The sequence below is a fragment of the Drosophila yakuba genome, chromosome 3R, assembly GCF_016746365.2.
Source record: "Drosophila yakuba strain Tai18E2 chromosome 3R, Prin_Dyak_Tai18E2_2.1, whole genome shotgun sequence".
In the NCBI taxonomy this organism is placed as follows: domain Eukaryota; kingdom Metazoa; phylum Arthropoda; class Insecta; order Diptera; family Drosophilidae; genus Drosophila; species Drosophila yakuba.
This window is the reverse complement of record NC_052530.2, coordinates 27,841,414-27,859,652: the sequence shown is the minus strand read 5'-3', so window position 1 is coordinate 27,859,652 and position 18,239 is coordinate 27,841,414. Positions and strand designations below refer to the sequence as shown.

The following is an 18,239-nucleotide window of genomic DNA, read 5'->3' as shown; positions in this document are numbered from 1 at the left end:
GCGTCGCGTCTGGTTTTCTGGGTGTGTGAGTGAGTGGACTGTGTGGAAAAGTGCCTATCGCATATATGTATATATTCACGGAGACCCATACACACACAGCCACACCACTTGGAAATGTGAAAAATTTTCAAACTGCGTTTGCCAATTACGGGGAAAATTGAGCAAAAAACGGCTCAAAATCCGGGCAATTATCTTGGCCATTTGCGGAACGGCAATTGTGCAAAATTCGGTATCCGTTGAAAACGGGCTCAGTGAACGTGAAAATGTGCGACACACACACTTACAACGCAGGAAATTCAATTAATTAGTGACCGAGTGTGTGTGTGTGTGTGCGCCCCTTAAACAGCAATTGTGATTGCGAAAAAAGTGTTGCATACATAAAGGAGCTGGAAAGTGGACCATCGCAAAGCTAAAGGACAACTCTTTTGAACTAAAGTTTTTTCGCATTTATTTTTTTTTTTTGGTACGGCTGCAGGTTTTCATTTAAAAGATACATTTGTTGAAGTCAACACACACAGACACACACACATGCGTATACGGCACAGTTTTTCGTTCGTTTTTAAAACGAGCACACCACAAGTTCCCCAAAACGAAAGGACGAAGGGACCCGACCCGATGATAAAGTCGATGTTCCAGGCCGGAGATACACTTGTATCGTTCGCCTGCCTTTGCCGCTCTTGGTGTTGTCGTTGTTGCTGTAGTTGTTGTTCTTGTTGTTGCTGCTGCTGTCATCGTCAATGTTATTTTTGTTGCTTCCTACTCGTCGTCCTTCGTGTGTCGCAGGATACCTTGGTATATGTGTGTCAGTCAGTCACTGGCCGAGCGTGTGCGAGTGTATGCGTGCGTGAGCGTGTGTGTGTGTGCGTGCGCCAGGATACGCAGATACCCAGATACCTACAAATGAAGCCACCAAATCCAGGCGAGTTCAATGCGCGGCCAGGACGAAGGACTAAGCTCTGTTTACATTGGCCCACGAACGCTCACTTCCAAGCCCACCCGTATTACGAATGTTGGCGTGCGGTGGGAAATTGTGTCGCCTGCTTATTTATTATGAAAATGCAACTTTCATTTGACTCGGCATTTGTCCTGTTTCCATTGTTTGCAGGCACATTAGGCAGCTTGTTAAGCGCATGAAAGTGTGCGTCCTGCGGCGATGCGATGTGTGTGTGTGTGTGTGTGTGTGTGTGACACGAAGGGGAACTAAAAACTAGGGCAGTGTGTTTCCGTTTCAACGACATGCCGCAGGCGAAGGGACGAGTCCGCAGGACAGCAAAGCCTCGCTAATCCGGCAGGAAATGAATAACTTAACAAGTTGTCATTTCAATGTTTGCCATTAAATGTAACATATTAAAAGAAAAAAAAACAACGAAAGTCATAAATGAATAGCATAGTTGTATGTTTCAAGAAATCCTAGTTTTTGGTACCACATTGCGTATGCTTAACCAAAATGTGCGACTTTCGCAGGCAAGGAAAAAGCTTTCAGCCTGGCAATTTTCGGATTCCCGGCACCGCGCAGCCGCCAATACGCCATCAGCAAAAGTGAGAAATGCAAAGAAATTCTCAAAAAATTCCCAGAGAACTGAGAATTAAAAAACAGCGAGAGTGCCGCTGATTTTGCTTTCAAGTCTGCTTCGCATCTTTATTTATTTATTTACTTGACATGCTTGCTTTTCCGGCTACGGAAAATGGTGATACAATGTCTAAAACAATATGAATTTAATAGAATGCTCAGCAGCCAAATAAAACTAAATGAACTCGTTTAAAAAACAAATATATACGCAATATCATTCACAAATGTCTGCGGTCGTAAAATAATTAAAAACGCAAATAACTCTGACAGCTTAACTAAAAAATATAATTAATTACCGTGTTCGTCGCGCTGCCTTGGCGAATTAAATAGTTTTTAAATTATCGCTCAACTTCATAAATCTCTTGCAGCTTAACACACAAGGAAAATTTTCGTGGGCAAACAAAGCTAAATAAGTTGTGAAAGGAAACATGAGCAGTGTGACTAAGCGCAGTTTCTAATTTAACTAAATTCCAATTCAAATTCAAATTCACAATAAAAACTATCGATCAAAACGGCAAAGAAACAAGCAAACAAACCAAACGCACAATGAAACTGATAAGTTTAATGCAGCTGATAACACAATGAAACTCATCCACGTATCCCAAATGCAATTATGAAATAATCAGCCAAAAACACAAGCAAGCGCCATCAGCAAGTGAGGAAAATCCAGCCAGCCCAAGAATTTCCACGTGCAACATTGGCAAGCTGCAGCGACCACAAATCGTCTACACATTGATGTGCGATTTGAGCGTGTGAATGTTGGCAGCCCTGGAGCCCTGCCTCGGTGGTTTAGCCAGTACTAGGTGAGTAGTGCTCCCCAGTTCTTCACCCATTCGCCCAACACTGTTCCGATTCCCAATTCGATTGCACCACTACCACCACCACCACCACCACCAACACCTCAACATCCACACACAAAGAAACCCGAATATGAGAAGGGATAGCGTGGGGAAAGCCATCGCAGCCGCAAGATCCACATCGAAATCCAGAAAGACCATCAACACCACATCAGCGAGCGGTCCGCCCGGAACGATCCATCATCAGACATGGCCAGCTGGTGCCCAAATTGCCACGAACTGCCACCGTTCTATCCGCCCATCACGCCAAAGGTAAAGCCCTTGATGTCGTACGTGATAAATCCACAGATAAATATTCGTACGCCACGCTTGTGAAAGACCATCTCAAATTGTAGAAGTCACAGTGATCTGTATACGGCGTACTGGGGTTACCTTGTCTGCAGCTCGTCAATCAATCAATCAATCAATCATATTGCCATCGATAGTTTGCAGTGCTATACGGTGCTATTCCTATCACATTGTGCTCTACTTCGAACATATATGGCGGTGATCTTTAATCCCATCGCTTGTCACTTTGTTTTGCATTCAAAAGAGCGAGTTGATTTATATTTACTCATTGAAATGTAGGGGATTTCTCTTGTAAACATTTTTGTAAGCTGCACAAATAATCTGTAAATTAAATAAATGTTGTAAAACGACACTATAAACTTAAGATACTTGTACAATTCATTGTAAATTATTGTAAATAATCTTATCAGTGCTTAAGTTTATCTAAACATTAGCAAATGCTTTTCCCATTTCATGTACAATAATATACTTAGCTTAGTTTTATTTAAGAAACCCAATAGCGTATTTCTTGAATCTAATCTTAATTATGCGATCCTGTATTTCGCTTCTTACTTCGAATTCGTTTCGCTTCATTTAATAAATGGGATTTCCATCACTTTGGCCAACCATTCGCAGTGGGTCGCGTGACCTTTGGGAATGTGGCACACACACAGAGCACCAAGCACTGGACATCAAACAGAGAACCCAGAACACACACACACACACACACTTCGAGCAAGTGCAGCCTAAGCCCTTTGGCCTTGGCCAATGTCCAATGTTCGATGGGCAAGAGAAATAGAGGAGGAAGAGGGTGGTCAGTGGCCAGTGGCCGGCAATCAACGGACCCAATCAGCGGGCCAAGTGCTGGCCATAAATTGCTCAGAAAGTCGAAGGGTATTTGTCAGCTTCGTCAGTTGTCGCCGTCTTTGTGCCTTTCGAGCGTTTCGCTTTGACGGACATGCGTCAAGATATATAGAGCTGGTCAGGGGCTGGTCGCCCACGTCCACGCCCTCTCAAAATCGATAGTTCGCAATGTAAATTATTATCTAGCCACCGGCAGCCGTGTGACTTCATCCGTTTCTGGTCACAGAATGACAGGGAAATCGGCCTGGTGGCATAATTTATATCTTTCACTATCTTTTCCACCTGCATTCATAAGGCGCCACCAATTCCATCGCAGTATCTTTGAGCCAGTTAAGGCGATTCGACCGAAAAAAGCATTCTCTCCATTTGGGCCAAAAAAAAAAAAAAATAGAGCTTGTTATAAATAATTTATTCAACGCCGGCCACTGCATTTTCGCTTGGATCGATGAAAGTGCTGGGAAATTAATCCAAATACGAGGAAAAGGCAAGCAACTGAAATGTACGACACGTTTGAATGTGCTTATTCAAAGGAAACTCGATACCACCTCTAAATGCAATCCAACTTTGTGAGTTTGTTTACTTATCCAAACGCAAATAAACTTTCAGCTGTGTGAATTTAATTGAGTTAAAAAGAATAATATTTATAAATGCCTCAAGTTTCGCAAAAAGGTCAAAGTTTAACCCATTTCGGAAAAAACACTTTTAGTATAGCATTATTATTAAGAACATATAATTAACTTTATAACAATATCGATGCAATTTAAAAACCTTTCACAACTTTGTTTTCTTAGCTCATGTTTTGAATTTTATAAATATTACGTATACGCAATGACACAGCTTAAATTCAAGGTGAATGGTGCTTAAAAATAGTCATCAAAAATTTAATTGAATTACAATTTTGCTCTTCTTCGCTATTTATAATTGCGTAAATGCAATGAAGCGAAGAACCTAACCGCCCAAGCATCGCAAAAAAAAAAATAGAGAGCAGAGAAAATAAAGAAAAAACGATACTGAAATAAAAACTATAAATAAAATGCACGCCACTGGCTTATGATGAGCATGATGATGATGATGGGTTAGGATAGCATTGCAGGGATGCGAGGGCTTAGGGATGATGAGCAATTATGGCCAGTGGGGCAGCAGTGGGGCAGCAGTGGAAAGTAGTGGCAGTGGCATGTGCAAACAAACTGGGCCAACTTGTTACCACGGCTGCCCCCGCAGGAAATAGCAAACAAAGCGCGTAAATTATGAAACGACAGCTAACTGGCGGCATGGCGTGACTCGCCCGAGTTAACTGAGGCAATGGCAGTAACGTTAATGTTCACGTTAACCTGCCGCCTCCTCAACCACCCACCTAGCCACCCATCCACCCATCCCACTGTATGCCACCCACTTTTTGGGGACGAGTGCTGCCCGGGAGCCATGGGGTCACCGAAGAAGGAATGCAAAAAGTGTGTGTATAGAAAACAAGGGACAAAAGCAAAATACAAAAGCGAATAGAAGCGAACTCATAATTTATTTATTTATATTCGGCCTGCCGTTGTCTCTTCTTCTTGTAACAATAATTCATTGTAGCCAACACACACGCATAAGTTGGCTGCCCTTGCCAAGGGTTCCACCAAAATTTGCATCAATCCAACATTTTAATTTGAACATTACTAATTAATTAATTTAAACATTACTACATAAGATCGTAGAAAACTTGGCATTAATATCGGTAGATTATTAAAATAGCTGGAAATATTTGTAGAGCTTGATAGAACAATTTCCTAGACTAATTTCTGATTAAAAGTCGACTAAACAATTGTAAATATATATATGTAAAAAATGTAAAATATATATGTAAACTACATTAATTTAGCATAACAACAATATCACAATCTCTTTCCCAGAATATATTTATTTATCAATCATAATACTTGAAATCTGCTTGAATTGAATTCTTGAATTCTGCCAGGATGCGATCAAATCCCTTCACCCATATTCATAGAGGACCTTATGAATCCCTTCCGCCATATTCATAAAGGTCCTTAGAATTCATGGTAACCCCCACAGTAAGGGTATATCCTCTTTATTCCAATACCCAATTGAATTCGCCTTGTCTTGGCGCTGCCTTTTAATTAAATTCAAGTTTGTCGCCCGTCCTGACACTTTTCGCGGTCAGCAATACAGCCGTAGAGCCAGCCATATAGCCGTATAGCCATAGAGCCGTATAGTCCGCCGGAGAGCGAGAGAGATGGCCGGAGAGTGGGTGAGCCAGAAAGAGAGAGGGATGGAGAGCGGAGGCCCCCAAAGGGGATATAGATAGATAGGAGCGGGCTCTTCGTAATCGTTGGAACCGTCCCGATGGCACTGGGGCAATTGGAAAACGGCTCGTTCAGTTGGTGGACGCCAGTTGTGCGGTTCGCTCGGTGCCTCCTTCTAATTCAGCTCGATTCTGGAGCTAGTCTACAATCTAGAATCGCGTGCGTGCCGCGTCGTGTCTGTGACATCCCCCACATATACATATATATATATATATACATATATAATAATATATACGCCTTTCGCATATATATCTGTGGCACCGTCCCCACCCCCTAAAAATCCGTACAAATTGCAAATTCGCATGCGTATGTGCAGTGATTCACCGATTGAGTGCGTTGGCCTCTGGGCCGAGAGTTGTGAATACCCAGTGAATGGCCAGTGAATGCAGGCTATAGCCACAACAGTAACCAGATTGCATATAACCAGATGATATATATGTAGTTATGGATCGTAAGATCGGTGCTGTGTAGTCGGCCGACTTTTGCCCAGTGTTATGAGCACTTTTGTCGCCGTGCGTGTGTCGGAGGAAAAGATCACTTTAAAAATAACAGATTTGTTTGATGCTATTTATAATAGACGGGCCAAGTTTTCGTTCCGTTTCGCATTGTGAGGCTGAGGCCTTTTGGTGTTCAGAGATCTCGGTGGTTCATTCGTATCTTTCGGATTTCCCAGCGTCTTTTATTCTCTGGCACTGGCACTCTAGTACTTTGGCACTCGCCTGCACTTGAACGCCATTCGAAATATCGCGGCATTATTAATTTGACAGCGTTTGTGTGGCAGTGTCGCAATGTAAACGGCCAAAATGGCAAGCGGTTTGATCGACACCAATTTCAGCAGCACATTGACAAATGTAAGGATTGCACAAAGCATACACTATATACCCAATGCACTGAGAGAACTTTCTTATTAAAATTCGATAGAAAACTGTGTAAAACAAGATATAAAAGTAATCAAAGCAAACTAACATAATGTGGTAGTGCTTAGACAAATAGTTTTCTCACTTTATTTATTTTAAGCAACATATTAAATTTAAGTAATATACAAACCAATCATTTCATGTGACATAAGTTAGATTTATAAAATAAGTAACCCCCTGGAACTGCATATTCATTACCCAATAATGTAAAATGTCATTATTTCTGGTGTGTGCACAAATGAATACGGTTTTCGGCTAAACAAACTAGAGACATTTATTCATGAACTCATTTCATTTTTGCGCACCCTTGGCCAGGCGCAAATTTTGTTTACATTCGCCAGCGTCGCCAAGTTGAAAAGAGTATATACTCATATAGTGAATATAGTGTTAGTGAATATATATGTACGATTGGATTGCGACCGAGTGGCTTGATGCGAGTATGGAAGGCATTTCGCCGATTCCAAATGTCAAGTGTATGACGTAAACAATGTTTCCGCCAGTTATCGTATTGATTTATGCTAATTATAGTTATAGCTAATTGCCAGCACATTGCAACCGAACTAATTGCTACCGTCTTTCGATTATACGTATTGTGATTGCAGGGGATGTCGGGGTGTGATCAAAGCACTGTCGAATCATTGGCCGACGATCCAACAGATTCACCATTCGACGCCGATGATTGTCTCAAGGTGCGCAAGTACTGGTGCTTTCTGCTCTCCAGCATCTTTACATTCCTTGCTGGCCTGCTCGTGGTGCTGCTATGGCGAGCCTTCGCCTTCGTCTGCTGCCGCAAGGAGCCGGACCTGGGGCCCAACGATCCCAAGCAGAAGGAGCAGAAGGCCTCCCGCAACAAACAGGAGTTCGAGGGCACCTTTATGACAGAAGCGAAAGACTGGGCTGGAGAGCTTATCTCGGGTCAAACAACAACTGGTCGAATTTTGGTGAGTGCCCTTCTCTCCCTTTGGACGTGGTCCATTTATCATTTATGAGTTGCCTTCTTTGTTCCCTTTGGGTTCGAAAATTTGCCCGAGCATATGGTCACATTGCTGCACTGTGCGAAATAGTGGTCTAGTCTTTAAATGGAATTTAAGGAAAATAAAAAACAACATAAGCTGTTAGAGGGAATTGAAGTAATCTACAGTTGAAAACTTATAACCCAATAATGAATGCTCTTAAATTTTAATAACTTGTCGTTACTACTCTGTTACTACTTAAAATGTTTCTTAAAGAAGCCTTTTTATGGGAAGACCTTATTGTACATATGGTTTCTGTCTAGCAGGTGGATTTTCAGAATAAATCTAGGTTTAAAGTATTATTTATTGCTGTTTTGGTTAAGGTTATATGTTGGTACACACATAAGTAGAATCATCAAGAAAGTATGTTTGTTCTAAGCAATGCATTCCCAGCAGTTCAGTAAACAAAGTCAACCCACATGCCATTAACAACTTGGTAATTTCTCCAAGTGCCATCCCTTTGAATGCCAAAACCCGCTGAATTATTCACAGATCGAGTGGGTATATGGTTGCCCACAGCAAGGAACACATCGAGGTGTCCTTGTCCATCGTTGCAGCTGGCGAAAGTGCCATCGCCTTGCATTTGGAGCAGTTTCCAGGCACATTCGCCTCCGTGCCTCCAATGGAGGCACTGCCACTTGCGTGTGTAATTTGTTTGCGATTGCTAAGCTTGCGAACTGCTGAATCGGTGGCTTTGGGGCAACCATTTCATGTCAACAGCGGAAGCAGCCAAGTAAATGCGCCATTTCCACGTACAATAACTACATGAACACAAATTGAGCGAGAGGTGGGCGCAATTCGCTGCTCTTTTCAATTACACTTTGCCTGCGTACGAATTAACTTCAATGGTTTTGTGGTTCTTGCCCCACTTCCCTCACAACAGAGCGATTGTTTGTCCAAATATTACGCATACGTCATGGCGTACCGTCCCATCAATTAACTTGCCTTAGTTAATTACTCACACGGGCTCAGCGGCAATTTAGTGGGTCTTAATGGGCATTGTGGTTTAATGCGCTCGATAAGTATTTTCAGATTTGATGTTGCCGACACTTTGAGTGCGAGCTTATCAGCTGAATTTTTGCATTTGTCGGGACATTTTAGGTGGGCGGAATGTATGGTAAATCCTCTGGTGCCATATAAATATTCCCAATGATAAAAAACATAAGCTTTTACATAGCTATGAATGAATTATAATTATTTTACATAGATCTATCTTTCAATTCTGCCGAACATGTTATTTCTGTACATGTAAAGTTTAACTGCCTGTTTGTAAGTCTTCGAGTGAACCAAATTCTTTGGCCAAAGTGACAAGCTCTGTCCGATTGTAAGGAGTCAAGGGTGGGACATCCATAGCCTTGCACCACGCATCCTCCAATCCTCTCATTTCTCCATCCTCCCAATCCTCGCCAGGCAGTTCAGCGCTGTCTCCTTGTCAACTGGCGCACAATGGCGCAGCGGTGGGGCACGATCATTGGCATGTAGCATGTAGTGCTCACATGTGGCATCAAACGCACCCCCCGCTTTTCCGATTTTCCCATTTTCCGACCGCCCGCCGAGTGGTGCGTTGTGTCTGGCACATTTATCGATAGTTTCGCCCTCGTCCTGCGGGCTCTGAGTTTGTTGGTTATTTCACTTTATATTTAAATATTATTTTTAAGTATTTTTTTTTTAGTTTGATTTAGCTTTTTTTTAGTTTGATTTAGCTTTTCTATAAATAAAAATGCCGCTTTCAGCCAATTGGAACTTTGGGCTAATAGCGAGAAACGGGCTGCGAGGCAATGATGTATGCATATGCTTTTGGGTGGGGTTCAGTGGGGGAGTGGGTGGGTGGTGTTGGCCCAAGGAACCACAACAAATAACAGTAAATAATATGGCAAATGCCAGGATAGAAGCCGTTTGAAAGGGAAATGCTAGCAGTAGGAAAATCGATGAAACAGCGCGCACATTTCCACTTTCACCCGCTTCGGAGTGGGGTTAAATGTGGGTGGAGAGTGGGCTGAAAGTGGGATGGAAGTGGGCTGGAAGTGGGCTGGAAGTGGGATGGCAGATTGTGAATGTTTATTACCAGGCCTAGTCACCATACGCTTGTAGTTGTGTGCCGGGCTTTGGCAGCCAATTGGCTTTGCTGTATGGCAGACAGCGTCGAATTTCCCTTCCTTTCCATTCCATTCCCCATTGCTGCGATGTGTACTGCGGTGCAGCTGTTTTCGGAAAAGTCCTTTCGCCTTTCGCCCATTCGTGTGGCGCCCCTTTTTGTGTGTGTTGTTTATCCTTGTTGTTGGGCGTTGTTATTGTGGCTGGCAAAATGAATGGCTTGCCATTTGGATATTACACAATTCGTGCCTGCTGTTTCTCCTTCCTTTTTTCTCATTTTTTTTTCTTTTGGCAGTTTTTCTCCACTTTCCCCAAATTGCTTTGGTTTATTTCAAGATAGCGAAAACCTGGCATTTGTTGTCCGATTTTATTGAACTATCCATGCAACTCTAAGCGGATTGAAGCCCTGCTACAGGTGCTAATTGGCTTTGGTACGCGACTTCGATGCGGAAGTCACCTACAATAGCTTAAATCCCAGCACTTGCCACCCATCCACACTCACCGCCACATCAGATTGCACTTGGTCACGCCACAAACATATATGTGAGTGCTGGAAAAGCTAAAAAAAATAGAATAAACAGAGAACCCATAAGATTTTAAAGTGCTGCACGCAAGCGAAAATAGAGAAATTTATGTGAAGCAGATGTGCCACAGATATTCATTTCAGTTTTAAGAGTACAAACGTAAAAAACGATTTGATTTTGGTTTGATCGATTTAACCAACTATAAATTCTACCTACAAAGCTATCAGTGCTTTAATGACTTAATTAATGGAGTTCGCTGGCTCTCAAACAAATTGCTGTACTTGCGACCTTAATGGCCAGGACAAATCGCATTCGAGCTTTTTGCAGAGGAGCCAGCAAATCGAATTGAAATTGTTATGAGTGGGACACGTGTTTTCTCGCCTCGTGACCCAGATACCCAGAATCGCGCTGATGCAATTTGATGGCAGCCAGGACTTAAGTGCTTTTCTCTCTGTGAACTCAGCTGCTCCGAGTGATTGACCCAGTTTTCATGCTTCCCAGCCATTGGGCATACCAAGTTGGGCGAAAGTGGGTGGGTGGTTGGGTTTTGGTTTTGGTTTAGGTGAAAGTGAAGACGTCAGAGAAGAAGTTGTCGCCATATTGAAACCTGCATTTATTACCTTCTGTCCGTGACGTAAGATAGCCGTGTGTGGTGTGGTGTGGGGTTTTCATTAGGTTTCCGTTTTCGACTTCTTGGGGATCAGGACGGTCGGCAGTCGGCGTCTAATGAAAGTGTCAGTTGCCCGGCACCACATGACGTATACGCAATGTGTGTGGAAAACTCGTTGCAATTTACTTGAAAATGCTCGGCTGTCTACTGAGATTAGCAAAGTTTTTCGTGCTGGCAAAAAACTTTATTGCGCAACTAACAAGTTTCTAAGGAGATTTTGTGTGTTTGTGTAATTTGCATGCCAAGAAAAGGCCGCAGAGCAAGAATAATGAGTAGTCCGACCGGGCCAAGACATTTCAATTTATGGCCCTAAGTAAATAGCTTGCGTGCCGGTTCTGTGCCAAATTTAGTTTTTTTCCTTCTCTTCTCTTCTCTTGGCGGCACTTCGCTTTCGATTATCCACGTAATTACGAAACGATAGTACCGACAATTACAATTACATTGGCATTATGTACGGGAATATAGCCTATACCATATATACTAAAAAACATTCGTTTAAGTAAAGTGCAGCCGGCTGAAGTTGAACTACCTCGTTTGGCCTCTACGAGAAAGTGTTGTTTTCAGTTGGCACACAGCCCTGACATTTAACTAGCCACCTCCACCAGATTTTCATCCTTCTCGGAAATTACCTTGTAAAACTTTCATGACTGCCGCAGATTTATCAACGGGTTGCTTCCGACTAATTGCCCCAGCAGCCGCGCATTTTCTGGCCGGACATCGTCCCTTCGTCCTTTCGTCCTTTGGTCCGTTCGCCATGAATCAAATGATCCGTAAGAACCGGAGTCCGTGGCCTGTGCCAAAGTGTGCAATTAAAAATGCACATTACTGCGGTTTTTTCCTCTCTCTCTTTTGCAGCCAACCCGATGGAAGGGACCATTTCCGATTATCCTTTTCCTTTACACAGCCCCCTTTTCATTCCTTGTCTTTTGCTTTTCCAATTTCCTTTTTTTTTTGGGGGGGAGGTGGGAGTGTGTGGGCTGCTGTTGAGTTCAATGAAGCGTTCGAATGCGGTTGTCATCTGACAAGGCCGTGATTTATGGCACAGAAATGTAGCAGCTGCTCATATTTGTAAGTCAGTTGTGTGTGGGTTTATTTTGTAACAGCCAATGAATTTATGAGTTATTAAATGAGCTTGCTGCTCTCTTAAGCAGAATAACTCATGTCATGTGGGGTACTTTAAATTACAAAATCAAAAAGGGAGTCTGGTTGATGAAGAACATATGTTTTATAGCTATTACTTATAAGATGGTATTAGGGACCACTCAATATATATTTTTTAAAATGGTTTTTAATTTCTTCTCTACTTTCTCTTGCAGGTCGTACTCGTGTTTATACTCAGCATTGCATCCCTCATTATATACTTTGTTGATGCATCTAGCGAAGAAGTCGAAAGATGCCAAAAGTGGAGTAACAACATTACTCAACAGATCGATCTCGCATTCAATATATTTTTTATGGTTTACTTTTTTATACGAGTAAGTTGCCGACGGCCAATTAGACAGACAGACACACTAACACACTGACCACACCAGCGCACACACTGAGTTGATTTACAAATTATTTGAATCAATTGGTCTGGAGCGATGATGATTTTGATATTTTTGATTTATGCGATAAATTCTTAAAAACTCTTTTGTTCTTTTTTTTAATCTGACAATCTTCTTACAGTTCATAGCGGCGTCCGATAAGCTTTGGTTTATGTTAGAAATGTACAGTTTTGTAGATTATTTTACAATACCCCCGTCCTTCGTATCAATATATTTAGATCGAACATGGATCGGTAAGCGAAACAATCCCTCTTAAATTAACCTAACACAATGAAATTCCAAAAATGTTATATGCATACAAATCGGTGTTGCTCCATATTGGAAATCAAACAGATTCCCAAATATATATATACATATATCCTTTAACACACATACATAGTCACTATGAAACACAGTAACAGCCACACAAATGAAGACCCCCCAAAAAACAAAAGACAGTGTCCTGATCGATTTGTATGCATGCAATGTGCCTTACTCTACATGAAACATCCGCCTGAATGCAATTGTGTATATACCTTGTGTATTATCGTGAACAGGTCTTCGATTTCTTCGAGCGCTACGTCTCATGACTGTTCCAGATATTTTACAATATTTAAACGTACTAAAAACATCGAGCTCCATACGCTTGGCTCAACTAGTATCAATTTTTATATCCGTGTGGTTAACAGCAGCGGGCATTATACATCTGGTATGTAGAAACACACAAATACACACACGCACACCTACCCATCTACACTCACACAAACACTCGACACACATACACTCACGCGCGTTCGCTTGTGCCTGTGTGTGGGTGACTCTGTGGTCGGTTTGCAGTGTGTGCGAGAAGCCAGTCCCGAATATTACGCATACGCCGCGTTGCAGCCTGTCACAGAGCCCCGAAAACCAGGCATCGGCGATACGCCACAATATTTACGATCGATACAAGTATATATGTTTCGATGTGTTTATGGAGTGTCCAATCGTAAAAGGACTTTGGATGACCTGATCCGCTGATGCGGCTGATAATTGCATTTGCATTTACTTAAAATTTAGCTGGAGAACTCTGGCGATCCGCTGGATTTTAATAATGCTCATCGTTTATCGTATTGGACCTGTGTCTATTTCCTAATTGTGACCATGTCAACGGTAGGATATGGTGACGTTTACTGTGAGACTGTCCTGGGAAGAACATTTCTCGTGTTCTTTCTGCTCGTCGGCTTGGTAAGTTCGCAACGCAAATGCACAAATACAAATAAAAAAAAAAAAAAGAAAAAACAAAATAGAGAAAAGTAAAACAAATACCCGTCTGAACACAAACAGCAGACATACCGATAAGTCTAAGCCTTCTTTTAGTTCTAATCGAGTACGTATATAATATATACCATATACATACATATATATTATCCAGATTTAGCCAGTGTTTCTCTCTACTATCTCTGTCCGCCTCGATGCCCATTGAGTTTAGGCCCGGCCGATGCGGGATTGGAAGTGCTGAAGTGCTGAAGTGTGTGAATGATTTAAGTTTTGGTTGCCGCCTAATCTACTACTTACCACTAGTACAGTTGTGCTCAGAAACCATAGTTGAGTAGCCAAAGCAAGAGCAGTATCAGTATCCATATCCGTATCAGTATCAGTATCCGTATAAGTACCAGTACTAGCCAGAGTGTAGCACTCTTGATACTCTATACTCTATAGTGAATAATCGATACTGAGTTCGAACTCTTTTAGACGTAACCAACCATAGAGTAACCATGCGTTGACCCTGTTGCCCTTTGACCTCTCTCTCTCTCTCTTACTCTTACGTAACTTTAGACTTAATACTCAATACATTTGTTAATTGCATTTCTACTATGTACATGCCACGTTATGTAAATACATAGAACGACTTAATACCGCTGCACAAGTTATGAATTATGGAACTTTATTTGAGGCCCTTCGGCTGAGTTTCGTATTTGCGTTTATCCTACCAAAAGTTTCGTTAGCTTAACTCATCACCCAAGCTTAACGCGTTTTCTTTTACCGAGCCCCAAACACAGAAAAAAAAAAACACACGCTCACACACGCCCGGATATATCTGCAATATATTTATATCCGTTCGATATCCACAAGATATATAATATCTTAAATACAGCTGGGGGCACTCGACTCATACGTTTTCACGCAGCCCCATTCAATACTTTCTCCCATAATCGAAATACTTATGCATGCAGTTACCTTATCACTTTTCATTTGAAACTTTCGATATGCTTTGGTTTTTGTAATGGAAGATTCGTAGACACCAAACACCAGAAATACCCAACACACACACACACAGCCAAGAGTGAGGACTAGTATTTGTTTCAGGGATCTGTCGGTTAGGATAGGAGCTTTCCAAATACAACAATATATTATCCAAAAGTTAATGTTCTTGCATGCTTTAATGCTGGCTGCCGCATATTTGTGTAACCAATGGACCGAATGGACCAGAACGCTTCTAGGCATCCTTAGATATCCTTTGGGTGTGAATGTCCTGGCCTGACGTCGTACCCACCAGAAAACCACATTCTTTTTTTTTTTTGGTCCTTAATGTCCAGTAATCGAAGTAATCGAAGCATAGTGATAACAACTAGACTAAGCCTAAGACACAATCACTATATTTAAATGCTAACTAGTACATATATTTTTGCTGAATTGAATTTTGTTAATTTCGTGTACGATGGAATATTTTAGGCAATGTTTGCCAGCAGTATACCGGAGATAATTGAACTCGTCGGTAGTGGCAATAAGTATGGCGGTGAACTGAAAAGAGAACACGGAAAGAGGTAGTCTATAAAAACTATAATTAAATCCAAAAAAAAAAAAAAACATAATATTCGCATTCGATGTGAAAAACACAAAGCCACATTCTAAAAATAATCCACAAAAAGTTATAAACCGCAATAAACCTAAAAGTATAACATGAAAATATATAAACCTTACCAAGATAGCAATATGCTTTTAGTGAGGAACTACCATCTGATGAGGACTATTAACTTAAGATTTTCCAAACAAAATTCGAAGAGTTAGGATCGGTTGAAGTACAAAAGAAAACTTTTGTAAAAAACACACATTCTTAGTATTTTGAGCCCATCTAGGGTGAAGTAAAACTCGAATTAGATAAATCACTAAGTCTTAATATTGATCAAAGTCGATAAATTAAATAGTCTGTTACCCTTACACTTTGTTTCCCTAATTTCATTGTATCTCTATGATCGCATATACAGTTGACTTACCCGCATCAAAAAAGTAGTTCAGCCGACTCTTAAGTCGTCCGTTTTAAACTATTTTGTTCCTTGATAAATATGTATTTCGAAAACCGAAACAGATATGACATTTGATAAATCATCAAACAAGTAATAAAAGTAAAGTACAATTGAATCATTCGATTTTTACTTTGATTCGTGTTTGTTTATTATAATTTTTAAACATCTTTCTTTGCCTCGCAGTCAGAGACATTTCAGCAGATTCGAAAACACATCGTTCTATTTGTACAAGCCATTAAACATTTTAATGTTCCATTTACTTAGGTTTGGGTTTTCCCATATTATTTGTTTATTTTCCTTGGTACTTGCGTTCCTCCTAATTCGTTTCGTTTCGTTAAACATTTTTATTGAACTCTTTTGGCAATGTCTATCATATAAATCACTTTGTAGGCAAGCGTGAGTTCATTTTGGCCATTTTACTTTAAATTTTGTCTGAAGAGTAAACATTTTTATTCAAGATATTATCGTTTGACACTTATACTTTGCCATGCTTTAAACGTTTCGTATTAACACCAGAGTTATGATACAAGATATGCGTTTATCAATTTGCAATAGTTCAAGGTTCATATATATTTATTTCGATAACCTAATGCATTTGTGCAATCTACTTAGGCGCATTGTTGTACCACATCCCACACAGATTTATAGAGTCCCCACTTATAAACATCTTATCTACAACACAAGTCCCCATATGAAAAAAGCATCGGTCACGCATTGAATAAAGTAATTAAACTATCCAAAGTCATGACACGTAATTCAAATCGTATTTTCTTAAAAAGAGAGCAAACTCAAGCCACCTTCTTTGCAAGATATGTATTATTCAATTCATATTACCCCTTTTATTCCTTCTAAATATGTAACTTCATTTGTCAGTCTCGCTGGTCCATTTATCTAAAGTAAAGCTCACCCAAAAGGTATTTCCCATGGGATTACCTTGTTAATTCGGCGAACCGAAGTATTGCTTTCTCATCACCCTACTACTTACTTATTCAATCCGAAGAATCGGAAGTGTAACTACCCTTAAATACTCATAGTAAAATGTAATTAGGATTGTACAAAGTACGGTATTTGAATAGCGTAACAACTAGCGCACTACCAATAATAATTCCAGATGACTTTTAGGAGGGATCTTGCTCCCCACGAACAACTCGACTCCAAAATTTGTCTCTGTCTAGGCCCCAGCACTGTCGTGTATTTGTAAACTACAAATGTAAATTATTAGATGTAATCAAGTAAGAGTACAGTACAGTAAATAGATGCGAACGAAATGCGAACTCGTGGCGAGAAATCGTGTAAAGTAATGTACAATTAGACTTAATGTATCTGTATCTGTATCGGATGGAGTGAGTGGCGAGAATCGGTGTGAATCGGTGTAAATAAACGAGTGAGTGCGATGTGAGTGCATGTGGCGTGAGTGTGAATACTGCTGTGAGTATGAATCAGAGCTTAATTGCGGGTTGAGCGGTTCCCATTCTGCACTGTTCTTCGTCGTCAGCGTCAACGTTGTCAAAATATAATAATTTTGTCCATTTCTTTTAAAGCCACACAAACACTAACACTCCATAGATCAAATTTTTTTTGGCCCAACAGAAACAAAACCAACCAGTTAAAAAACAAAATAACGAAAAAAAAAAATCAAAAACAAAAACTGAACTGAAACTCCTTTTTGGCACCTCTCAATCAATCTAAATGTGTATGTGTGTTGTTGAATTTAGGCCGTTTTCGCTAGTTGGATACCAGAAATCACTGAACTGGCTGCCCAAAGAAGCAAATATGGTGGAACATATAGCAAGGATCCTAGAAAAAGGTACACGAACACGTTGCTGGCTGTACCGCTAAGAGAAATTACCAAAAACTATACAACACGAAAATATCAAGATAAACAAGAAATGATTATAAATGCAAACAAATACCAAAAAACACCGCAGCAATCGAAGAGTCTTGAATTCTATTTGTATTACAACATTTTCTTTACCTAACTTCAGTCAATGAACCAACAGCTTAATTATTATTTCATTTGATTTCTTATTTTTCACCTTGTTGTTGAACATTTTTATCGACGTTACCTGGAATTGCATAAAAATGACAAACTCTGACGGCAACTCTGAAATGAGTATCGAAAATTGTTGCCAGGGCTTGCGAACAAAATATTTATCTTGTTTTCTTATTTTCATAAAGCTAAACCAAAGAAAAAGTATTGAGAAAAATTAATTAGGACTTGAAAGGCATTGGTTTCTTGGCGGCATGTGTCTGTATTTAGTTAAACAATCAATTATAAAATAAAGGAAACACATTCAAAGAATCATGGCAAAAATTACACGAAAAATCCAGGGATTAATCAATTCCG

At 40.6% G+C, this 18,239-nt stretch overlaps 1 protein-coding gene across 33 annotated transcripts in view; it reads left to right on the top strand.

The window, feature by feature from the left end:
- Positions 1 to 1,938: 1,938 nt before the first annotated feature.
- Positions 1,939 to 18,239, top strand: part of LOC6538678 (calcium-activated potassium channel slowpoke) — a 48,088-nt gene continuing 31,787 nt past the window's right edge. For 10 of the 33 annotated variants that reach the window (XM_015193486.2, XM_039376120.1, XM_039376127.2 and 7 more), the window contains exons 1-6: positions 7,384 to 7,722; positions 12,399 to 12,557; positions 12,751 to 12,862; positions 13,166 to 13,317; positions 13,665 to 13,832; positions 15,321 to 15,412. In XM_015193486.2, the coding sequence (XP_015048972.2) occupies positions 7,387 to 7,722; positions 12,399 to 12,557; positions 12,751 to 12,862; positions 13,166 to 13,317; positions 13,665 to 13,832; positions 15,321 to 15,412 (1,019 nt within the window). In that variant the 5' untranslated portion in view covers positions 7,384 to 7,386. Of the gene's footprint in view, positions 2,374 to 6,521; positions 6,716 to 7,383; positions 7,723 to 12,398; positions 12,558 to 12,750; positions 12,863 to 13,165; positions 13,318 to 13,664; positions 13,833 to 15,320; positions 15,413 to 17,607; positions 17,700 to 18,239 lie in introns of those variants that run through there. The other 23 variants (XM_039376119.1, XM_015193464.3, XM_039376131.2 and 20 more) reach the window with 10 other exon arrangements.